The sequence below is a fragment of the Coregonus lavaretus genome, assembly GCF_964263955.1.
Source record: "Coregonus lavaretus genome assembly, chromosome: 19".
NCBI classification, from domain to species: domain Eukaryota; kingdom Metazoa; phylum Chordata; class Actinopteri; order Salmoniformes; family Salmonidae; genus Coregonus; species Coregonus lavaretus.
This window is the reverse complement of record NC_140006.1, coordinates 29,397,515-29,422,551: the sequence shown is the minus strand read 5'-3', so window position 1 is coordinate 29,422,551 and position 25,037 is coordinate 29,397,515. Positions and strand designations below refer to the sequence as shown.

Genomic DNA, 25,037 nt, shown 5'->3' with positions numbered 1-25,037 from the left:
GATCGAGGGAGATTATCAGTGGTCTTGTATGTCTTCCATTTCCTAATAATTGCTCCCACAGTTGATTTCTTCAAACCAAGCTGCTTACCTATTGCAGATTCAGTCTTCCCAGCCTGGTGCAGGTCTACAATTTTGTTTCTGGTGTCCTTTGACAGCTCTTTGGTCTTGGCCATAGTGGAGTTTGGAGTGTGACTGTTTGAGGTTGTGGACAGGTGTCTTTTATACTGATAACAAGTTCAAACAGGTGCCATTAATACAGGTAACGAGTGGAGGACAGAGGAGCCTCTTAAAGAAGAAGTTACAGGTCTGTGAGAGCCAGAAATCTTGCTTGTTTGTAGGTGACCAAATACTTATTTTCCACCATAATTTGCAAATAAATTCATTAAAAATCCTACAATGTGATTTTCTGGAATTCTTTTTCTCAATTTGTCTGTCATAGTTGACGTGTACCTATGATGAAAATTACAGGCCTCTCTCATCTTTTTAAGTGGGAGAACTTGCACAATTGGTGGCTGACTAAATACTTTTTTTCCCCCACTGTACTCCATGGTGGTTTAGCTGAACATCTGCCAATTAAATAGTATGCCTCATGTAATCTCACAGTTCTATCTACCTAAAGAAATCAGAGGACTCGTGATCCATAGTATTAACAACTCATTGTCTTGTCATGCTATTTAAAACAATCCATTACATATGATACAGGGATAAGAATTACTAATAGCATTATCACATATCAGATGGCTTCATGTTGGTGTTCATAGACAAGTAGTTTTGGTGGTGGCTGAGCCGTAGAATTTTGATCTAGTTTTCCTCTCCTTCTCTTACCCATTCATGTGACTGTATAGATTTTCTGATTGTGCAACGTTTTTGACCAACTGCATGTACTCTACTTTGGCTCTTCATGTATTTCTGTTTCTTCATTAACATATCTGCAGCAGTCAACTACAACACATAGCTTATCTTTAGCCTGGTCCCACATCTGTTTTGTGCTTTTGGCAATTCCATTACTGTCATTGTCAAGCCTAACATGGCATGACGATGAATGACAAGGAGTTGGAATGGTGGCACAAACAGACTGGCATTCAAGCAATCTTATCTTGACAATGAAATGAATGTTTAGGTAACTTCTATTGTACTCTCCACCCCTCAGTACTGATAACATATGTCTCCTCCCTGGTCCTGTCAGGTATAAACCAGCAGCAGCAGGACACAGGCTTCACAGGAGCCACCACCCCCCAGAGCCCCCTCATGTCCCCCCGCATGAGCCACGCCCAGAGTCCCATGATGCAGCAGCAGGCCCAGGCCAACTCCTCCTACCAGCCCTCCTCTGAGATGAACGGCTGGCCTCAGGGCAACATGTCAGGAAACAGGTGAGACTGACTGGCAGCTCTGACTGGATCTCTGATAACGAAGGTTGCAAAATTCAGGTAACTTTGGAAAGGGTTTCCAGGAAATCCTGGTTGGAGGATTCCCTGAATCAGGAGGAAATAAACAGGAAATCTGTAATTCTTCATCCAGGATTTCTGGAAAACCAGAATTTTGCAACCCTATTGCTAACCTTTTGTATTTAGCATTTATTTAGTTGTTATGATCATAGACTTATATGTTTTGACTGCATTAATCTACACTGTCTGTAGGATGTATCCAGTATGCTCTCATGATACACATTTTAATCAACCTGTGGTAAAATCTGACTGAACATGTACCTTTGATTTCCATGTTCTGTTTCAGCATGTTCACGCAACAGTCTCAATCTCAGCAGTACGCGCCCCAACAGTCTAATCGTGGAATGTACACCAGCACAAACGCCAACCTGAACATGAACATGCAGGGTGTCCCCATGGCCTCCAACGCCAACGGCAGCATGAGCAACATGAATCAAGTGTCAGCAGGCCAGATGACCATGCCTACAGGAAGCCTGTCCTCCATGGACCCTGAGCAGGTGTGTGTGTGGGTTGTGTGTCCAGTGCAACTACAGGTTCAACTCAAATAAAGCATACTATTTAATGGCAAGTAAACCTGTAAAATATATTGCAGCTCTCACAAAACGAATACATGCTAAACCAGTTATAATTTTAAAAGATACAAACGCGGTATTTAGAAACAACGCGATTAATGACAATTTTAAAATCTTCTATGAAAATGAATTTAAATCAGAATTAAACAGTTGGATGGATCATACAGACTTCTTAGACTCAACAACACTGAAGCAGTTATCAGCAGAAAAAAAATCACTAAAAACAGAGATCACCCAAGAAGAAATATTAGATACTGTTAAAACATTAGCACGGAGAAAAACACCAGGAATGGATGGCTTTCCCAAAGAATTCTATTCAACATTTTGGGACAAAGTAGCCTCCCTATTTACACAAATGACAACACGTCACTAAATTCAGTGCTTCCTAGTTCCATGTCTCAAAGTTATTTCAATTATATTTAAACCAGGAATATCTGGAGTCCCCTGCTGATTATAGACCCATACATTTAATAAATTGTGACAAAATAATAACTAAGCTTATAAGCAATAGAATGGCAAGTCTTACCAGACTTGATACACATCAATCAAACAGGGTTTATTTAAAAATTGAAACAAACAAATACAATAACATGTTTCAGTTTAATACAATACGCAAAAAAAAACAAGATACAGATTTATCAATAATGGCTGTTGATGCTGAAAAGGCTTTTGACCTTCTTGAATGGCCTTTTCTATTCTCAACTTTGGAAGCTTTCAAATTTCCAGCTGAAATAATAAATATAATAAAAAGATTGTATAAATGTCCCAAGCAGAGATATATGCAAATAATACATTATCTGATTAAATTGCTTTAGAAATGGGCACAAGACCGGGATGTCCTCTCTCCCCCCTCGTGTTTGCATTGGCAATTGAACCGCTTCTTAAGTCTGAGGGTTGTTTTAACCTTCCGGACTTGGAATTGTATCAACTCGCTACCCAAGGCTTTTACTTGCAACATATAGTTAATGCACTAAAGAGGAACAATGGGTACATATTGAAGATGTGCATGCTCAACCCCCAAATCTTTTTACGTGTCTATTTTCAAAGGATAAAGCTAAGAACATTAACAACTTCATAGTTAAGAACACTGTAACAATATAGAAGAAAATGAAACGTATTCTACAAGAACCAATATCACTCACTAAAAACACAACCTTATGGAATAATCCTTGGATAGCCTTTCAGAATTCACAGATAAATTGGTCCACATAGAAAACTAAAGGCATAGAAACCGTAAATGACTTGGTAACAGGAAATACACTGAACAAAAATACACTGAACAAAATATAAGCGCAACATGCAACAATTTCAAAGATTTTACTGAGTTACAGTAAAATCCCCCCCCCCCCCATTCAATTCTCTGGCAACAGCTCTGGTGGACATTTCTGCAGTCAGCATGCCAATTGCATGCTCCCTCAAATCTTGAGACATCTATGGCATTGTGTTGTGTGACAAAACTGCACATTTTAGAGTGGCCTTTTATTGTCCCCAGCACAAGGTGCACCTGTGTAATGATCATGCGCGTATAATAATCTGTCCTCGGTTACAACACTCACTACCAAGTTCCAAACTGCCTCTGGAAGCAACTTCAGCACAGGAACTGTTCATTGGGAGCTTCATGAAATGGGTTTCCATGGCCAAGCAGCCGCACACAAGCCTAAAATCACCAGGCGCAATGCCAAGCGTCGGCTGGAGTGGTGTAAAGCTCGTCGCCATTGGACTCTGGAGCAGTGGAAACGCGTTCTCTGGAGTCATGAATCACGCTTCACCATCTGGCAACCTGACGGACAAATCTGGGTTTGGCGGATGCCAGGAGAACGCTACCTGCCCGAATGTATAGTGCCAACTTTAAAGTTTGGTGGAGGAGGAATAATAATCTGGGGCTGTTTTTCATGCTTCGGGCTAGGCCCCTTAGTTCCAGTGAAGGGAAATCTTAACTCTACAGCATACAATGACATTCTAAACGATTCTGTGCTTCCAACTTTGTGGCAACAGTTTGGGGAAGGCCCTTTCCTGTTTCAGCATGACAACGCCCCCATGCACAAAGCGAGGTCCATACAGAAATGGTTTGTCGAGATTGGTGTGGAAGAACTTGACTGGCCTGCACAGAGCCCTGACCTCAACCCCATCGAACACCTTTGGGGTGAATTGGAACACAGACTGCGACCCAGGCCAAATCGCCTAACATCAGTGCCCGACCTCACTAATGCTCTTGTGGCTGAATGGAAGCAAGTCCCCGCAGTAATGTTTGAACATCTAGTGGAAAGCCTTCCCAGAAGAGTGGAGGCTGTTACACCAGCAAAGGGGGGACAAACTCCATATTAATGCCCATGATATTGGAATGAGATGTTCGACAAGCATACTTTTGGCCATGTAGTGTATTTTTGTTCAGTAGATCAATATATATTTTGTTGAAACACTCAACCAGAGGATCTGCCCTCAGTCGCTTGCCAACTTGTACTGGTTTGCTTGCTATGCATAGTGTGTTGTGAGGTCTGTAGCATAGTAGTAGGCTGCTTTCCCAAATGGCACAATATACCCTACATCCTTCAAACTCAACTCTGGACCTCGAAGCCAGTTCCACTGCATTTTTTCATTGTTCCCCTCTAATCAGGGACTGTATGCTATTAATGATCAGGTAGAACAGAAAACCAGCAGGCTCTGGACCTCGTAGGGTAAGAGTTGAATACCCCTGCCCTACATGGTACATGACTTTTGACCAAAGCCTTATGGGCCCTGGTCAAAAGTAGAGGACTATATATACAGTGCCTTCGGAAAGTATTCAGACCCCTTGACTTTTTCCACATTTTGTTAGGCTTACAGCCTTATTCTAGAATTGATATTTATTTATTTTTCCCCTCATCAATCTACACACAATACCCCATAATAAAACGGATATGACATTTACATAATTATTCAGACCCTTTACTCAGTATTTTGTTGAAGCACCTTCGGCAGCGATTACAACCTCAAATCTTCTTGGGTATGACGCTACAAGCTTGGCATTCTCCCATTCTTCTCTGCAGATCCTCTCAAGCTCTGTCAGGTTGGATGGGGAGCGTTGCTGCACAGCTATTTTCAGGTCTCTCCAGAGATGTTAGATTGGGTTCAAGTCCGGGCTCTGGCTGGGCTACTCAAGGACATTCAGAGACTTGTCCCGAAGCCACTCCTGCGTTGTCTTGGCTGTGTGCTTAGGGTCGTTGTCCTGTTGGAAGGTGAACCTTCGCCCCAGTCTGAGGTCCTGAGCGCTCTGGAGAAGGTTTTCATCAAGGATCTCTCTGTACTTTGCTCCGTTCATCTTTGCCTCGATCCTGACTAGTCTCCCAGCCCTTGCCGCTGAAAAAAATCCCCACTGCATGATGCTGTCACCATGCTTCACCGTAGGAATGGTGCCAGGTTTCCTCCAGATGTGACGCTTGGCATTCAGGCCAAAGAGTTCAATCTTGGTTTCATCAGACCAGAGAATCTTGTTTCTCATGGTCTGAGTCCTTTAGGTGCATTTTGGCGAACTCCAAGCGGGCTGTCATGCCTTTTACTGAGGAGTGGCTTCCGTCTGGCGACTACCATAAAGGCCTGATTGGTGGAGTGCTGCAGAGATGTTTATCCTTCTGGAAGATTCTCCCATCTCCACAGAGGAACTCTGGAGCTCTGTCAGAGTGACCATCGGGTTCTTGGTCACCTCCCTGACCAAGGACCTTCTCCCCCGATTGCTCAGTTTGGCCGGGCGGCCAGCTCTAGGAAGAGTCTTTGTGGTTCCAAACTTCTTCCATTTGAAAATGATGGAGGCCACTGTGTTCTTGGACCTTCAATGCTGCAGAAATGTTTTGGTACCCTTCCCCAGATCTGTGCCTCGACACGATCCTGTCTCGGAACTCTACGGACAATTCCTTTGACCTCATGGCTTGGTTTTTGCTCTGACATGCACTGTCAACTCTGGGACCTTATATAGCTCAGGTATATAGTCAACTGTGGTCCTCTGTAGCTCAGCTGGTAGAGCAAGGCGCTTGTAACGCCAAGGTAGTGGGTTCGATCCCCGGGACCACCCATACACAAAAAATAAAATACAAAATAAAATAAAAAAATGTATGCACACATGACTAAGTCGCTTTGGATAAAAGCGTCTGCTAAATGGCATATTATTATTATATTATTATATAGACAGGTGTGTGCCTTTCCAAAGTTGTAGAAACTCCAAGTTGTAGAAACATCTCAAGGATGATCAATGGAAACAGGATGCACCTAAGCTCAATTTCGAGTCTCATAGCAAAGGGTCTGAATACTTATGTAAATAAGGTATTTGTTTTTTGTTTTGAATAAATATGCAAAAATGTGCATGTCTGAGGAAATTATTTTATTTAATCCATTTTAGAATAAGGCTGTAACAACATGTGGAAAAAGTCAAGGGGTCTGAATTATTTTCAAAGGCACTGTATAAGGAATAAGGTGCCGTTTGGGAGGCAGCCATAGTGTGGTGGTGTAGTGGAACATCAAACATAAGTCTCTGTTTTCCTACTACCACAGGTGAATCATGATAATGCCTTGAGACGAAGGGACAACCTCATTCTAGACCAGTTGGCTGGAATTGACATGTTAACACAAGAAGGTGACGCAACTCCAGTGAGTAACGTTTAATTCTGTCTTTTTGTCCCCCACAATGAAATCAGATGGGGGGGGGGGCACGGCACTATAATAATCAACTAAAATGTTGCCTTGTTTAAATCATAAACATTTTATTTTTCAGAACTTTTGCTGACCCCAGTCTATTGTTGGACAACATGGTTTACAAATGGTCTACACCCAATGAAAACACTGGCATCCAACCAATCAAGGAGCTCCTGCAGTTCTACATGGGTCTTTGAATGGACAAAGACTCACCTACTGAAGAACACAACTCCCTGAACCCACCAACCGCATTCACCTTAGTGTGACTTAGGTCCTTCCCAAATAGGCTACACGCAGACACACACACACTCTGACACACTTGTGTGTGTGTATGTGTATATATATATATATATATATATATATATATATATATATATATACACACACACAATTGAAGTCGGAAGTTTACATACACTTAGGTTGGAGTGATTAAAACTTCACTCAACCACTCCACAAATTTCTTGTTAACAAACTATAGTTTTGGCAAGTCGGTTAGGACATCTACTTTGTGCATGACACAAGTAATTTTTCCAACAATTATTTACAGACAGATTATTTCACTTATAATTCACTGTATCACAATTCCAGTGGGCAGAAGTTTACATACACTAAGTTGACTGTGCCTTTAAACAGCTTGGAAAAATCCAGAAAATGATGTCATGGCTTTAGAAGCTTCTGATAGGCTAATTGACATCATTTGAGGCAAAGCCATCATACCGCTCAGGAAGGAAACGCGTTCTGTCTCCTAGAGATGAACATACTTTGGTGCAAAAAGTGCAAATCAATCCCAGAACAACAGCAAAGGACCTTATGAAGATGCTGGAGGAAACGGGTACAAAAGTATCTATATCCACAGTAAAACGAGTCCTATATCAACATAACCTGAAAGGCCGTTCAGCAAGGAAGAAGCCAGTGCTCCAAAACCGCCATAAAAAAGACAGATTACGGTTTGCAACTGCACATAGGGACAAAGATCCTACTTTTTGGAGAAATGTCCTCTGGTCTGATGAAACAAAAGTAGAATTGTTTGGCCATAATGACCATCATTATGTTTGGAGGAAAAAGGGGGTCAATTGCAAGCCGAAGAACACCATCCCAACCGTGAAGCACGGGGGTGGCAGCATCATGCTGTGGGGGTGCTTTGCTGCAGGAGGGACTGGTGCACTCCACAAAATAGATGGCATCATGAGGAAGGAAAATTATGTGGATATATTGAAGCAACCTCTCAAGACATCAGACAGGAAGTTAAAGCTTGGTCGCAAATGGGTCTTCCAAATGGACAATGACCCCAAGCATACTTCCAAAGTTGTGGCAAAATGGCTTAAGGACAGCAAAGTCAAGGTATTGGAGTGGCCATCACAAAGCCCTGACCTCAATCCTATAGCAAATTTGTTGGCAGAACTGAAAAAGCGTGTGCGAGCAAGGAGGCCTACAAACCTGACTCAGTTACACCAGCTCTGTCAGGAGGAATGGGCCAAAATTCACCCAATTTATTGTGGGAAGCTTGTGGAAGGCTACCCGAAACATTTGACCCAAGTTAAACAATTTAAAGGCAATGCTACCAAATACTAATTCAGTGTATGTACACTTCTGACCCACTGGGAATGTGATGAAAGAAATAAAAGCTGAAATAAATCTATTATTCTGACATTTCACACTTAAAATAAAGTGGTGATCCTAACTGACCTAAGACAGGGAATTTATACTAGGGTTAAATGTCAGGAATTGCAAAAACTGAGTTTAAATGTATTTGGCTAAGGTGTATGTAAACTTCCGAGTTCAACTGTGTGTGTGTGTATATATATATATATATATATATACATATATATATATATATATATATATATATATATATATATATATATATATATATATATATATATATATATATATATATATATATAAAATAACGTACTGATACTCACACAATATAGAAGCAACACTGAACCTGTCAGCAGGCATCTGGTCAGATAAATAGAACGCAGACTATGGCTCCCCTCTGAAAAGGCTCTCTTTACTCCTCTTTTTAGGTGTTTTCCTAATAACAATATTTTCTTTGTCTGAGCGTGTGTTTGTTTGCATACACATGCACAGGTGTGAGATAAAATTAGATCACATGATTTAAAAAATGAAAGAAGTGATATTATAAATGGCTTGAAGAGCATACAATATACAATGGTGTTGATTTTGAATGGTTACATTGTAAAGCCTAACTAAAGTAGTCATTTGAAAGGTTTATAAAATAAATGTTTTACAGGTATTTGTAGTTTTGAAACTTTAGATTTTTTGTATGAAACTATAAAAAGGGGGCAAGGGGTAAGTAGTTTTCTGAACAAGTATCCCTTAAAATGGTACCTTATTGTGTCTATTTGAATTACATATTTTAGGTCCTGTAGTTTCAGATGAAACTGTCAAGTGAATCCCCCTGCTGCGATATGTATGAAGGTGAATGTTCATAGTTTGTATATATTACAGTATAGATTAATGAATTAAGATGTCTGTTTTCTCTCTAGCCTGGTGTTACAGCCACTGAAATATGACGTTTGTTTTGGATTAACTAACAAAGGACTGTTATCAGGGTTTCAACCAATTGCGTAAGGATTTTCCATTGCACTTCACCTCAATCTCATCACAATGAAAGGAATGGACAGACCTACCAATAGGCATAACTGAATACTTTAGGGTGCTCTCTGACTGTTTTGATTTCGGGTGCTGCCCTATAAAAAAGTTGGAAGGTAAAAAAACTAGTTCTGCTTCAGTCGTGTAAAATTAACAGGTTATATGTATTTTTCAAGCCATATTCCTGTACTATTCCCATTTTGTTTATAGTCTGTAAGCACATAGCAAATATGAACTCATAGAATTTATAATTGTTTTAGGAGAAGAATGTGAAAATTCCAAATTTTCTGCAAACACTGAAATGAAGTTGGGCTCACATAATCAAGTGTTTGAAAACGTGTGGCCAGAAAATATATATTTTGTAGGTTTGCACTGGTTATTATGATGTCCCTCTGATGACTCAAAGGATATTTCTTATTTTTTGTGCTGGCCAATTTCTCCCAATTCACTTAACATTTTCCTAAACAAGGCATTATTAAAAAGTTTGAAGATTAGGATGCTCTGATGCAAATTAAGTTATATATATATATATATATACAGTACCAGTCAAAAGTTTGGACACCTCTCATTCAAGGGTTTTTCTTAATATTTTTTTTACTATTTTCTACATTGTAGAATAATAGTGAAGAAATCAAAACTATAAAATAACACATATGGAATCATGTAGTAACCAAAAAAGTGTTAAACAAATCAAAATATATTCTATATTTTAGATTCTTCAAAATAGCCACCCTTTGCCTTGATGACAGCTTTGCACACTCTTGGCATTCTTTCAACCACCTTCACCTGGAATGCTTTTCCAACAGTCTTGAAGGAGTTCCCACATATGCTGAGTACTTGTTGGCTGCTTTTCCTTCACTCTACGGTCCAACTCATCCCAAACCATCTCAATTGGGTTGAGGTTGGGTGATTGTGGAGGCCAGGTCATCTGATGCAGCACTCAAACACTCTCCTTCTTGGTCAGATAGCCCTTACACAGCCTGGAGGTGTGTTGGGTCATTGTCCTGTTGAAAAACAAATGATAGTCCCACTAAGTCCAAACCAGATGGGATGGCGTATCACTGCAGAATACTGTGGTAGCCATGCTGGTTAAGTGTGCCATGAATTCTAAATAAATCACTGACCGTGTCACCAGCAAAGCACCATCACACCACCTCCTCCATGCTTCACGGTGGGAACCACACATGAGATAATCCGTTCACCTACTCTGCACCTCACAAAGACACGGCGGTTGGAACCAAAAATCTTAAATTTGGACTCATCAGACCAAAGGACTGATTTCCACCGGTCTAATGTCCATTGCTCGTGTTTCTTGGCCCAAGCAAGTCTCTTCTTCTTATTGGTGTCCTTTAGTAGTGGTTTCTTTGCAGCAATTTGACCATGAAGACCTTGTCACAACACAACTGATTGGCTCAAACGCATTAAGAAGGAAATCAATTCCACAAATTAACTTTTAACAAGGCACACCTGTTCATTGAAATGCATTACATGTGACTACCTCATGAAGCTGGTTGAGAGAATGCCAAGAGTGTGCAAAGCTGTCATCAAGGCAAAGGGTGGTTACGTTGAAGAATCTGAAATGTAAAATATATTTTGATATGTTTAACACTTTTTTGGTTACTACATGATTCCATGTGTTATTTCATAGTTTTGATGTTGTCACTATTATTCTACAATGTAGAAAATAGTAAAAATCAAGAAAAACCCTGGAATGAGTAGGTGTCCAAACTTTTGACTGGTACTGTATGTGTGTGCGTGTGTATATATATACACTACCGTTCAAAGATTTGGGGTCACTTAGACCTTTTTTGTCCATTAAAATAACATCAAATTAATCAGAAATACAGTGTAGACATTGTTAATGTTGTAAATAGCTATTGTAGCTGGAAACGGCTGATTTCTTTTTTTTTGTTGGTGTATTTTACCCCCTTTTTCATGGTATCCAATTGGTAGTTACAGTCTTGTCCCCTTGCTGCAACTCCCGTACGGACACGGGAGAGGCAAGGATCGAGAATCGTGCGTCCTCCGAAACACAACCCAACCGAGCCGCACTGCTTCTTGACACAGTGCCAGCTTAACCCGGAAGCCAGCCGCACCAATGTGTCGGAGGAAACACCCTACAGCTGGCGACCGAGTCAGCATGCACTGCGCCCGGCCCGCCACAGGAGTCGCAAGTGCGCGATGGGACAAGAACATCCCTGCCGGCCAAACCCTCCCCTACCCTGGATGACGCTGAGCCAATTGTGCGCCGCCCCATGGGTCTCCTGGTCGCGGCCAGCTGCGACAGAGCCTGGACTCGAACCAGGATCTCTAGTGGCACAACTAGCACTGCGATGCAGTGCCTTAGACCACTGCGCCACTCGGGAGGCCAGAAACTGCTGATTTTTAATGGAATATCTACCTAGGCGTACAGAGGCCCATTTATCAGCAACTATCAGTCCTGTGTTCCAATGGCACGTTGTGTTTGCTAATCCAAGTTTATCATTTTAAAAGGCTAATTGACCATTAGAAAACACTTTTGCAATTATGTTAGCACAGCTGAAAACTGTTGTGCTGATTTAAAGAAGCAATAAAACTGAGACTAGTTGAGTATCTGGAGCATCAGCAATTGTGGGTTCGATTACAGGCTCAAAATGGCCAGAAACAAATAACTTTCTTCTGAAACTCGTCAGTCTAAAGTGGTTGTCCCACTGGCTGTCATAAGTTGAATGCACCAATTTGTAAGTCGCTCTGGATAAGAGCGTCTGCTAAATGATGTAAATGTCTATTCTTGTTCTGAGAAATGAAGGCTATTCCATGCGAGAAATTGCCAAGAAACTGAAGATCTCGTACAACGCTGTGTACTACTCCCTTCACAGAACAGCGCAAACTGGCTCTAACCAGAATAGAAAGAGGAGTGGGAGGCCCCGGTGCACAACTGAGCAAGAGGACAAATACATTAGTGTCTAGTTTGAGAAACACGTCTTACAGGTCCTCAACTGGCAGCTTCATTAAATAGTACCCACAAAACACCAGTCTCAACGTCAACAGTGAAGAGGCGACTCCGGGATGCTGACCTTCTAGGCAGAGTTGCAAAGAAAAAGCCATATCTCAGACTGGCCAATAAAAAGAAAAGATTAAGATGGGCAAAAGAACACAGACACTGAACTTCTTCTTTGCAACTGCCTAGGTCAGCATCCCGTAGTCGCCTCTTCTCTGTTAACGTTGAGACTGGTGTTTTGAGGGTAATATTTAATGAAGCTGCCAGTTGAGGACCTGAGGCGTCTGTTTCTCAAACTAGACACATGTATTTGTCCTCTTGCTCAGTTGTGCTCCGGGACCTCCCACTCCTCTTTCTAGTCTGGTTAGAGCCAGTTTGCGCTGTTCTGTGAAGGGAGTTGTACACAGCGTTGTACGAGATCTTCAGTTTCTTCGCAATTTCTCGCATGGAATAGCCTTCATTTCTCAGAACAAGAATAGACTAACGAGTTTCAGAAGAAAGTTATTTGTTTCTGGCCATTTTGAGCTTGTAATCGAACCCACAATTGCTGATGCTCCAGATACTCAACTAGTCTCAAGAAGGCCAGTTTTATTGCTTCTTTAATCAGCACAACAGTTTTCAGCTGTGCTAACATAATTGCAAAAGGGTTTTCTAATGATCAATTAGCCTTTTAAAATGATACATTTGGATTAGCAAACACAACGTGCCATTGGAACACAGGACTGATGGTTGCTGATAATGGGCCTCTGTACGCCTATGTAGATATTCCATTAAAAATCAGACATTTCCAGCTACAATAGCCATTTACAACATTAACAATGTCTACACTGAATTTCTGATCAATTTGATGTTATTTTAATAGACAAAAAAATAGCTTTTCTTTCGAAAACAATGACATTTCTATGTGACCCCAATCTTTTGAACGGTAGTGCATGTATGTGTGTGTGTGTGTGTGTGTGTGTGTGTGTGTGTGTGTGTGTGTATGTATATATATATATATATATATATATATATATATATATATATATATTTTTTTTTTTTTGTAGAATGGATACACTGCTCTCATTGCAAATCCAAATATGTTATTACTACCTTTAAAATAAACTTAAGCCATGAAGTGTTACTGTGTTAACAGCCTTTCGTAAGGTATGCATTTTGGCAATCATGATGACAAGTTGTAAGGAAAGAGTTTGCATACCAATATTCAAGTAACTCACAAGGTTTGGTTGAATTGAATTGCTTTTTTCTTCTCCTATTCTGACTGATCAATACTTTTTTGTAAAATGTATTATTAATTTATAGTTTGCTATTTTATCAATTGGTAAATATTACATTCAAGTACCTTAACATGCTAAAGACCTAGCATAATGCCTTAGATCTGTTTTTCTGTCAGATGTATTGCTGTGAAGTTGAAAGTTGTATCATATGTATAGTGAAGTGACAATACTGAAGAGTGCATTGTCACTAAGTGGTCATATCTGAAGTGGCACCCTATTCACTATATATAGTGCACTACTTTTGAGCAGGGCCTTTAGGGCACTATATAGGGAATAGGGTGCCATTTCAGACACAGCCAATGTACTTGTGCTATGGTTAGACTACTACACCCCTGGTTTATTCTTTATTCAGTTGGTTTTCAGATTTTTTCCCCCACATGTTATTTGTGATCATTGTTTTTTTAAATTATTATTATTATTATTATTTGTACATTTGTTTCATATTTTGACTTTAAGATGAGTATGTAAACAACACAATGGTAAATCAAAGCAATATTGTAAAACATGAGTTTTTGTGTAGAAAGCTCAGTGTTGCGGTTCAGAGATGTTTTTCGAGGTGTGATGTTCATATTAAATATCACTGTTCACCTGCATCAATGTTCATCCAAAGTGTGAGCATTTATGTAAAAAGTTTTATTTACACACCTTATGCAAGCTGTTGACTAATATTGCTTTTGCCAATGCTGCTTGCTAATTTATGATTTATGCCATTGTAAATAAATTATTTTTTATTGTTGTTGATTGATGTGTAGTTACTGATTGACTTGGTCTACAATTCATGTCCATGTCCCATAAATGACAGATGGCAAGACATTTAACTAAGGTTTCCAGAATGTAATTATTCAGTTGTACACAAAACCACAGATAAAAGTGAATTGTAATGAAAGGAGACTGAACAAATTCTCAAATCAAATCAGTTAGCCAAATGTCCAACTAACTGTAAGACAGTGCATTCGGAAAGTATTCAGACCCCTTGACTTTTTCCTCAATTTGTTACGTTACAGCCTTATTCTAAAATGGATAATAGTTTTTTTCCCCTCATCAATCTACACACAATACCACATCAAAGCAAAAACTGGTTTTTATAAACTTTTGCAAATTTATTATTATTATTTTTTTTTAAACGGTAATATCACATTTACTTAACAATTCAGACCCTTTACTCAGTACTTTGTTGAAGCACCTTTGGCAGTGATTACAGCCTTGAGTCTTCTTGGGTATGACACTACAAGCTTGGCACAACTGTATTTGGGAAGTTTCTCCCATTCTTCTCTGTAGATCCTCTCAAGCTCTGGCAAGTTGGTTGGGGAGCGTCGCTGCACAGCTATTTTCAGGTCTTTCCAGAGCTGTTAGATCGGGTTCAAGTCCGGGCTCAGGCTGAGCCGCTCAAGGACATCCAGAGACTTGTCCCGGAGCCACTCCTGCGTTGTCTTGGCTATGTGCTTAGGGTCGTTGTCCTGTTGGAAGGTGAACCTTTGCCCCAGTCTGAGGTCCTGAGTGCTCTGGAGAAGGTTTTCATCAAGGATCTCTGTACTTTGCTCCGTTCATCTTTGCCTCGATCCTGACTAGTCTCCCACTCCTTGCCGCTGAAAAAAATCCCCACAGCATGATGCTGCCACCATGCTTCACCATAGGAATGGTGCCAGGTTTCCTCCAGATGTGACGCTTGGCATTCAGGCCAAAGAGTTCAATCTTGGTTTCATCAGACCAGAGAATCTTGTTTCTCATGGTCTGAGTCCTTTAGGAGCATTTTGGCGAACTCCAAGCGGGCTGTCGTGCCTTTTACTGAGGAGTGGCTTCCGTCTGGCGACTCTACCATAAAGGCCTGATTTGGTGGAGTGATGCAGAGATCTCCACAGAGGAACTCTAGAGCTCTGTCAGAGTGACCATCGGGTTATTGGTCACCTCCCTGACCAAGGCCCTTCTCCCCCGATTGCTCAGTTTGGCCGGGCGGCCAGCTCTAGGAAGAGTCTTTGTGGTTCCAAACTTCTTCCATTTAAGAATGATGGAGGCCACTGTGTTCTTGGGGACCTTCAATGCTGCAGAATTTTTTTGGTGACCTTCCTCAGATCTGTGCCTCGACACAATCCTGTCTCGGAGCTCTATAGACAATTCCTTCGACCTCATGGCTTGGTTTTTGTTCTGACATGCACTGTCAACTGTGGGACCTTTATATAAACAGGTGTGTGCCTTTCCAAATCATGTCAAATCAATTGAATTACCACAGGTGGACTCCAAGTTGTAGAAACATCTCAAGGATGATCAATGGAAACAGGATGCACCTGAGCTCAATTTCGAGTCTCATAGCAAAGGGTCTGAATTGTTATGCAAATAAGGTATTTTTAGTTAATATTTTTCATTTGCAAAAATTCTAAAAACCTGTTTTCGCTTTGTTATGGGGTATTGTGTGTAGATTGATGAGGATTTTTATTTATTTAATCAATTTTAGAATAAGGCTGTAACATAACAAAATGGGAAAGCAGTCAAGGGGTCTGAATACTTTCACGAATGCACAGGATTACGACATGGTGTCATTGCAACTTAATGTAAAGTGTGACCAAAGTTAGTCATATTTCCCAAATACAGTTGAAATCATACTACCCCAATTTTCAAGGTTATCATAGACCTTGAATGAATACATTATTTGTGCTTGACATACATCACCACATGGTTGGGCCATCCCGTGGAATGCCTTCCATTATCATTAAATAAAGTAAAGCACAGACACCCCAAAAAACTAAGTACTTGAAAGTGTTTTTACTTTACACCACTGGAAATGACATGCCACCCAGCAAAGCTGATAAATGCTACTACATCAATATAAAAAATCTATTTAGTGAACATGTTTCCGAATGCAACACAATCACGCGTGAATTGGGAGGATGTTATCACTGGCAGGTGCCAGATGCAGGAGCAAACCGACAAGTGATCACAAGTCTGCAGTGACCATGTAACAGCTGTATGGTCAAGTACTGGGCTTTGTACAATAAGCTGATTCTAGATCGGGTTTTAGGGGCAACTCTCCACCGTATGGCCATACGACACTTCCGCCCCAGTAAAATCGAACCAGTGAGGGGGCTCACTCAGTCAGACGCTGCAGAAGCCTAAAACCCGGGTTGTGGTAAACAACAACTCAGATTCTCATAATGTGCGATGACGATGTTTTTAGCGGCCGTCAAATGGGATTTTAGTAGGAATTAAGGGCCCTGCTATTGCTTAAAATCGTCAGGTTCGTAAGTAAAATGTGTTAGTTAACGTTAGATATTTTCATTCACAGCTACAACGCGAGCTACAAGCCTGCCACCAGCAGATCATCAGCCGCTCACCAGAGCTAGCCGCAGTGTTTAGTAGGCTAGCTAGCTAGCTAGCTAACGTAACGGTAGGCAATTCCAATTCTGTGGGGATTGTATTGAAAACAGGTTGACGTCGGTAAATGCTAACTAGCCAGTCACTGTTGTTTTTTACCAACATGTCCTTTTTTATTTCAATGTCAAGACTGGTTTAATTTGTTCGTTTTCATGTCTAGATGTCTAGTTACAGTTAGAGAACCCAAGGGGGTTTACAGTTTCCCCTGCTTTGGGTTCTCAGCTGAATGTATCGACCACAGCTGGCTATAGCTACAGATTGTTACACCAGATAATTTGATTTAAGAAATATTTTTGGTATCCATTACTGGGAGTTACCGGTTAGGTACTGTTTGGTGTAACACATAATTTTCGACCAACCTTAACTTGGCAATACTAGCTAACTATCTTCGTTCTCGATTTGGTCAAACATGTATCTTCTAAAACGTCCAGTTGCAGGTGGTGTGTTTGAATTTAGAAAATCCTCCATTATTAAAATAAATAATTGTTTTGTTCCATAAAGAAATCGAACAATGTGTACGCTGCCATCTTGTCTATTTCAAATATTCTCTCATTGATTTAGACAGGTGAGTGTCATCATGACATGCCGCACTTTGGGGTGGACCCACCTGTCTCTATCAATGAGAGAAGGAGAGGGTTCGTTTATCTGGGCCGTGTTACCCCGTTGGGAGGAGTTTGAACCGGGTGAAAAGTGATTGCATTCGTTTTGGAACCGAGCTGCCTCCCGTGAGCCAGGTGCTCCGCTCTGGCTGAAGGCGAAGTTGACTCAAAACAAAAGCAGGATTCTGCCTTTTCACATCCAAAAATGATTGCATTTGATAAACGCTTTATCTGCCTTCCCAATGAAAATGTATGTTTCTGGACGATGCACCATGCTGCCTTGTTGACAACATGACCGATTGGTGCAGATTACTGTTTGATTTGAGAAGGGTGCGCCTCCCTCCCCGCTTTCGCCCAATGATGTTACGGGCCATTGCCCGGTTCAACCCGGGCCATTGCCCGGTTCAACCCGGGCCATTGCCCGGTTCAACCCGGGCCAGCGTAATAGAACTCCCTCGATATTTAAAATAGACAAGATGGCGGTGTACACATTGTTGGATTACTTCATGGAGCCAAACAATTATTTTAATAACGGAGCATTTTCTAAATTCTAATGCACCACCTGTAACTGGACACAGACATTTTAGAAGATGCATGTTTGGCCTAATCGAGAACAAAGATAGTATCGCCAAGTTAAAGTTGTTCAAAAATTATCTGCTACACTAAACAGTACCTAACATGTAACTCCCAGTAATGGATACAAAAAAACTTTGGTTAAATCACATTATCTGGTGAAACAATCTGTAGCTAATCTGGCTCCATGTGAACTACAATCCCGACACTCTGTTTTAACGTTTAGAAACTTTAATGATCCTCACTTGCGATATGGTTTTGGTAACATAAATATACTTTCACATCAAAATAATTTCACAAATGAAAAATATACACTTACTACATACTGTTTTAATTTACAACACTATTCTGGCGTCCTCTTCCTTTACACAGCAATGTTCAGAGATGCTTTGATAGCTAATTAGAACAGGTGGTCGCCTCTGTCTTCCGTAAACAAGTGCTGTAACGTGAAAAAAAGGATTGTGTGGGAACCCTAACCCTGTACAGCTTATGACAATGATGACATCTAGCTAGAGGGTATGGAGGGCGGTGAAAACATGAAATATGTCTGAAATGTATGATACTTTTTTTCTTAATTGAAGGGGAGTCCAAGGGAACCATGTCAACACCACTTCGTCATCTGCCCATGTCTGCCATTTTCTTTCTGCTTGACTCAAAACACCAACATCCTCCACCACCTGCCAAGTAGTGATGGTGAGATCCTGCAGCAAATCTAGCTAGCTGAAGGCGTGAGAGAGTCAACGAAACCAGCAGCCTCAAGCTCAGAATCAGATGCTGGCAGAGCACAAGTGTTTGCGAGATAAACAGAGGCAGTGCTGCTTACAGCAACACTGATAAGCCAATGCAGAAACCATATGCCCATATTTTCTACATTTTATTGGGCCTGGCTTGCAGCCTGACTCCATTTTTTACTGGATGAAATGTGCATATTATAGTGTAAGTGGTGTCAGCAATTAAATGCAGTGACTGGACTTTTAAACCTACACTTGTGAATTCAGCCAGCTCAACAACAACTAAACACAATGGCTTCCGGTGACCACAAAGAGACCGAGAATGAACTCTCAGAACCCCTTGAAGCGGATCATGAGTTATTGAGTCAGTATGAGGATGAGGGCCCTGCTGGCAGTAACTTAAAGTCCAAAAGTTTGCCCACTCTAAATGACTCAGGCCAGCAAAGCAAGGCCTTGTTGACCAAGTCTATGCAGCAGCAGGCGTCAATAACAGAGGACAAGAGTGCTGAATTCATCCAACTCCCACAGAGGATCAACCTGAACCAACCTCTACCTGAATCCCCAACCAGGACTAATGTTAACTATACCCCTTCCAGGTCTAGTGTGGTGGGGATGAGTAGTTCATTTAACACAGAGACGCAGGTCAGCAAACCCAGGCGTAAAAACCCAACGAGGCAAGGCATCATCGCCTCGAGGCTACCCCTGATGCGTTTACCCACTAGGAAATACATGAGTGCGATTCTCGAAGACTCTCGCTGTTTTTTATTCTGCATGTGCTACCTGACATTCATCCAGTCACTGATGGTGTCTGGCTACCTTAGCAGTGTCATCACCACCATAGAGAAGAGGTACAGCCTCCGGAGCTCTGAGTCCGGTCTGCTCGTCAGCTGCTTTGACATAGGCAGTCTGCTGGTGGTGGTTTTCATCAGTTACTTCGGAGGCCGAGGGCAGAGGCCCAGATGGTTAGCCGTGGGTGCGGTGTTCATAGCTGTCGGAGCAGCCCTCTTCTCCTTGCCTCACTTCATCTCCCCTCCGTACCAAATCCTGGAGGTGAACTCATCCCGGGGCAACGAGGGCCTGTGTATGAACAACAACGGCAGTGGCAAGGACTTTCTGGATGTGTCCTCCTGCCCCAGAGACCAGGAGGGTAATGAACACAACCTGTATGTGGCCCTGTTCATCATTGCACAGATCCTGGTGGGCATGGGGTCGACGCCCATCTACACCCTGGGACCCACCTACCTGGACGACAACGTCAAGAAGGAGAATGCCTCGCTTTATCTTGGTAAGTAACTGTGTGTGTCTGTCTGTCTCATGGGGTTTGAAAGATGTGAAGATTACACCAACCAAAGTTAATAAACTACTAGGACATGAAGGAAGGTAGCTCAGCTAGCAAATAGGTACTGATCAGGCCCAGGGCTCCAGACCAACATTTTCCTCTAGTGCCACTAAGTTTTTCAGTTGGTTGCAGCATCCCATGATTTGGTTGCACCATTATTTTTTTGCGTATCACACAATTAAAAGGTATCATCTTATAAAGTAATTCACAGTGCTTTATTATAAAGTGTAATAGACTCTGGGCTTGAAAAACTTGTTTTGCTACTTGTCCGAAAGCTCAAGTCACTGTAACACCATGAGACAAAATGGTGACTGGAAATTGTGTTGTATGACTCAAGGAACCACTTCACAAAATAAAATTTATTATTATCACAGTTCGATGGAAGGCTGCTGGTCCCTGATCCCATGCATTATGTTTCCTGCCGGTGTGGCCTTGAGCAAGGCACTTAAGCCCCCACAAAGTAAAATACTACACTGATAGGCTACTGTATAAAACACGTGGTCCATCAACCCTCCATCTGGAGAGCTACTGGGTGTGCAGGCTTTTGATCCAACCCTGCTCAAACACTACAGTCCGCTTATCAAGGTCCTGTTGAGCAGCTGATTTTTTTGTTTTTTTACAATGTGTTAGAGCAGGGCTGGAGCAAAAGCCTGCACACCCATTAGCTCTCCTGGACTCTCCTGGAGAATGATTGTCCACCCTGCAACATTACAATTACAACCAAATACTTTTTATGTCTTTATGAAATAATTCCCTCATTCAATGAACCAGGGATCAAATGGCTTAGGTGGACGATGTAGCTACTAACTAAGACATGTTTGTCTAGTTGTAAGGCTAAAATATTCAGTGTTCAGGGTAGATCTTGACGGCATAGGAGTTACTTGTAAATTAGGCTATTCTAATAATATGTTTTTACTTTGTCAGAATTACATGGCCAGTATTGAATAGAGGAGAATCCTAGCTTTCCAACGGTGTCAGAATTATTTCTTAATACCCAATTTTGAGCGCTTGAGAGACGGTTCTACAACCGGAGTATGCAGCATTGGTTTCATCAACTGTGCACCCTTATCAACTGCATGTTGGCCATTTGCGGTTATACACGAGTACCGTTGGAAAGTTATTTTAGGACATCGGACATGACAATGACATTAATACATGCTAATAGTTAACTTGCAAGATTACCAGCCAAACTACACAATGTTTTGAATTGGCTATCTAGTTAGTCTGTTGTACAGTATATAATTATTTTACCTGCTGCACAATGTCTTCTCTCTCTCTCTCTCAACGGCCCACTGGCACATACGCAGGTGATGCACACACCATGACCTTTCCAGGATTTTCATTGCTGACCAAAACTGAGCAAATAACTCACTAACTAGCAATGCATATCAACAAATGTGCCCACACACTAGGATCGCTTTGAACTAAAAAACGCATCTCGTAAATGCATGATTGAAAGACCGCTCGTGGCTGCCAATGCAGAACTACAATAATTATACTCCGATGCGCTCTGCAGAGATTGGGACTACTGCCCAACACATCACATCCGGAGGACACTTTGATCCAATTCTGATCGGAATAGCCTAATTGTTTGATATTGTGATTATTACGTGATTTTGTTTTTACTTGTCCATTCGGACAACTTAAATCTATAATCTGCTTGTCCAACAAATGTTGTCTTCTTGCAAGCTGACAAGCGTTAATGTCGAGCCATGAGACTACTGAGATGGTATTGAAGAAATAAGTTGTTTCATCTTTTCATGTTGTGATTCAAAATATTTTAATGTGAAACCTAATCCAGTGATTGTCATGCATTTTGGGTAGACAATTATGCTATTGTTATATTTTACTGTTAAAATAGGGCTCCAGAATTTGTAAATATGTTATTTGCCTAGGCAGCCGCTAGTGGGCGCTAGATCTTCAGTATCATCTAGGCTTAATGTGCTCAGCTGGTAATTCACTCGTGTCCCCAACGACTGGTTCGTACATAAAACATCCTACACTAAGGCTGCAAAGGCATTGGTTTCCTCCATAACGAGCTTTTAATGGCATGCCGCCAGAAGAAAACGTACTGTCTTAATATAACTACATTTTTCAGATGTTGTACACTGCGTTCAGCCAATCGGGTTGCAGCAGTCTGTTTACCCCCCGCTGAATGCGGGGCGTAACATCATGAAGTAGCATTAGCCACTCTAGCTGCCTCTGCCTATACACAAGGCCTTACAATACACGTGTCTATTACAAAATTGGCTACTTAAACTTTGACTTCAGTGATTCAATCAATCCTTGTCCCTTTCTACTGTCATCCTAGATATTTTCGTTCCAGTGGTCTGAAACAACGTAAACCTAATTAAGGCCTTAACACTGAAAATCAAAGAATAGTTATGAAACAGGCTTGTATTCTGTGGTGGCCTGGTGCCTGCCTCTGTTACACTCAGAGAAAAAAACCTACACAAAGGGATTAGCTCCTAGGGTTTGTCCCAAATGGCACCCTATTTCTTATATTCTCCTCAACCCTGTCTCTAATGATGTTCTTGTGGAAGGCCAGTTCACAAAGGATTTGGGGCTTTGATCATGCGGTCAGTCTTTTGGTGCCAGCCAGCAGTATGGCAGCTGGTTACACACTGGCCAGGATGTGAGGGGATTGCCCATCAGGGCTCACCCGCCTGGCTGGAACACATGAGATCTGTCCCAAATGACACCCCTCAGGGCACTGTTCAAAAGTAGTACACTACATAGGGAATAGGGTGTCATTTGAAACACAGCCTAGAGTGGACAACACTAATGGTCCTTGACAGATCTCTGGTCAGTATAGCCTCAGTCAGACAGTTATTCTGTGAGGAAGGGACATGACTGTTGGGTAATGGAGCAACGGTTTATTAATTGTATGTTCATGGAGTTCCAGGAAGAGCCATTTATAAGCTTTGGAAATGAGAGAATGGACCTATAGTTAGTCCAAAAAAGGCTAGATAACCAATGTTCTTTTCCTGATTTAAGAGGGTGCCTAGTATCCTATAATCTCAGATTATATACACAGTATAATCTAAGTGTATGAGATTTTGTATGAGATTTTGTTGTGTGGACATGTCTGACCAACAAAATGCAATATTCTCTGGGACTGCACTACTAATAATATAAGAACAAAAAGGGTGGACTGACATCATCCTGAAACCAAATCTTATTTTACTCTGAACGTTATGTTATTTAAAGAGGCACAAATGAAAACTGACCCAAATTCACAGAGAAGATGGGGTGGTCCATGAGAGATGAATACTGAAAAATTATTATTAGACAGAATAAAAGATTATGCCTCTCAGCACCGCAAATAGATGCATGGCAATTCAAGGAGACCAAATACAATAAGAAACATGTCTATTTTATATACAGTGCCTAGTGAACGTCTACACACCCCTTGCACAGTTTTTGCCACATTTTTATGCCTTAAAATTAATTATATTATGAAAAGGGATTACGTTGGATTTTATTCCTACTGATCTAAACAACCTGCTCCACATTTTCACAGTAAAAAAAAAAAGATGTAATTTTTTTTCTAAATGTAACAAAAAAAATGAAGATGTCTTGGTTGCGTGTCTTCACACCCCAGAGATAATACTTGGTGGAAGGACCTTTGGCCGCAATTACCGCTATGAATCAGTTTGAATAAGATTCTACCAACTGCACAACTCTTAGGGCAACATACATTGAGTTTACAAAACATTAGGAACACATTCCTAATATTGAGTTGCATCCCCTTTTGCCCTCAGAACAGCCTCAATTCATCGGGGCATGGACTACAAGGTGTCGAAAGCGTTCCACAGGGATGCTGGCCCATATTGACTCCTATGCTTCCCACAGTTGTCAAGTTGACTATCAAATCAAATCAAATTTTATTTGCCACATGCGCCGAATACAACAGGTGTAGACATTACAGTGAAATGCTTACTTACAAGCCCTTAACCAACAATGCATTTTTTAAAGATTTTGTTTTTTAAGTGTTAAGTAAAAAGAATAAAAGCAAATAACTAAAGAGCAGCAGTAAAATAAAAATAACAGTAAGGAGGCTATATACAGGGGGTTACCGGTGCAGAGTCAATGTGCGGGGGCACCAGCTAGTCGAGGGAATTTAGGTAATATGTACATGTGGGTAGAGTTAAAGTGACTATGCATGAATAATAGACAGAGTAGAGCAGCGTAAAAGAGGGGGGTGGGGGTGGGGGGGCAGTGCAAATAGTCTGGGTAGCAATGATTAGCTGTTAAGGAGTCTTTTGGCTTGGGGGTAGAAGCTGTTGAGAAGCCTTTTGGACCTAGACTTGGCACTCCGGTACCACTTGCCGTGCGGTAGCAGAGCGAACAGTCTGACTAGGGTGGCTGGAGTCTTTGACAATTTTGAGGGCCTTCCTCTGACACCACCTGGTATAGAGGTCCTGGATGGCAGGAAGCTTGGCCCCAGTGATGTACTGGGCCGTACGCACTACCCTCTGTAGTGCATTGCGGTCGGAGGCCGAGCATTTGCCATACCAGGCGGTGATGCAACCAGTCAGGATGCTCTCGATGGTGCAGCTGTATAACCTTTTGAGGATCTGAGGACCCATGCCAAATATTTTCAGTCTCCTGAGGGGGAATAGGCTTTGTCGTGCCCTCTTCACAACTGTCTTGGTGTGTTTGGACCATGATAGTTCGTTGGTGATGTGGACACCAAGGAACTTGAAGTTCTCAACCTTTTCCACTACAGCCCCGTCGACGAGAATGGGGGCGTGCTTAGTCCTCTTTTTTTTTTCCTGTAGTCCACAATCATCTCCTTTGTCTTGATCACGTTGAGGGAGAGGTTGTTATCCTGGCACCACACGGCCAGGTCTCGGACCTCCTCGCTATAG

General features: G+C 41.5%; 2 protein-coding genes across 10 annotated transcripts in view; both read left to right on the top strand.

Moving 5' to 3' along the window:
* Positions 1 to 8,545, top strand: part of LOC311146511 (nuclear receptor coactivator 2-like) — a 75,376-nt gene extending 66,831 nt beyond the window's left edge. For all 9 annotated transcript variants that reach the window (XM_084183021.1, XM_084183027.1, XM_084183026.1 and 6 more), the window contains 4 exons: positions 1,187 to 1,370; positions 1,732 to 1,942; positions 6,539 to 6,634; positions 6,759 to 8,545. In XM_084183021.1, the coding sequence (XP_084039147.1) occupies positions 1,187 to 1,370; positions 1,732 to 1,942; positions 6,539 to 6,634; positions 6,759 to 6,770 (503 nt within the window). In that variant the 3' untranslated portion in view covers positions 6,771 to 8,545. The remainder of the gene's footprint in view (positions 1 to 1,186; positions 1,371 to 1,731; positions 1,943 to 6,538; positions 6,635 to 6,758) is intronic.
* An 8,120-nt stretch (positions 8,546 to 16,665) lies between these two features.
* Positions 16,666 to 25,037, top strand: part of LOC311147102 (solute carrier organic anion transporter family member 5A1-like) — a 34,717-nt gene continuing 26,345 nt past the window's right edge. Inside the window, exons 1-2 of the mRNA XM_084183726.1 lie at positions 16,666 to 16,934; positions 18,675 to 20,109. Of these exons, the coding sequence (XP_084039852.1) occupies positions 19,116 to 20,109 (994 nt within the window). The 5' untranslated portion in view covers positions 16,666 to 16,934; positions 18,675 to 19,115. The remainder of the gene's footprint in view (positions 16,935 to 18,674; positions 20,110 to 25,037) is intronic.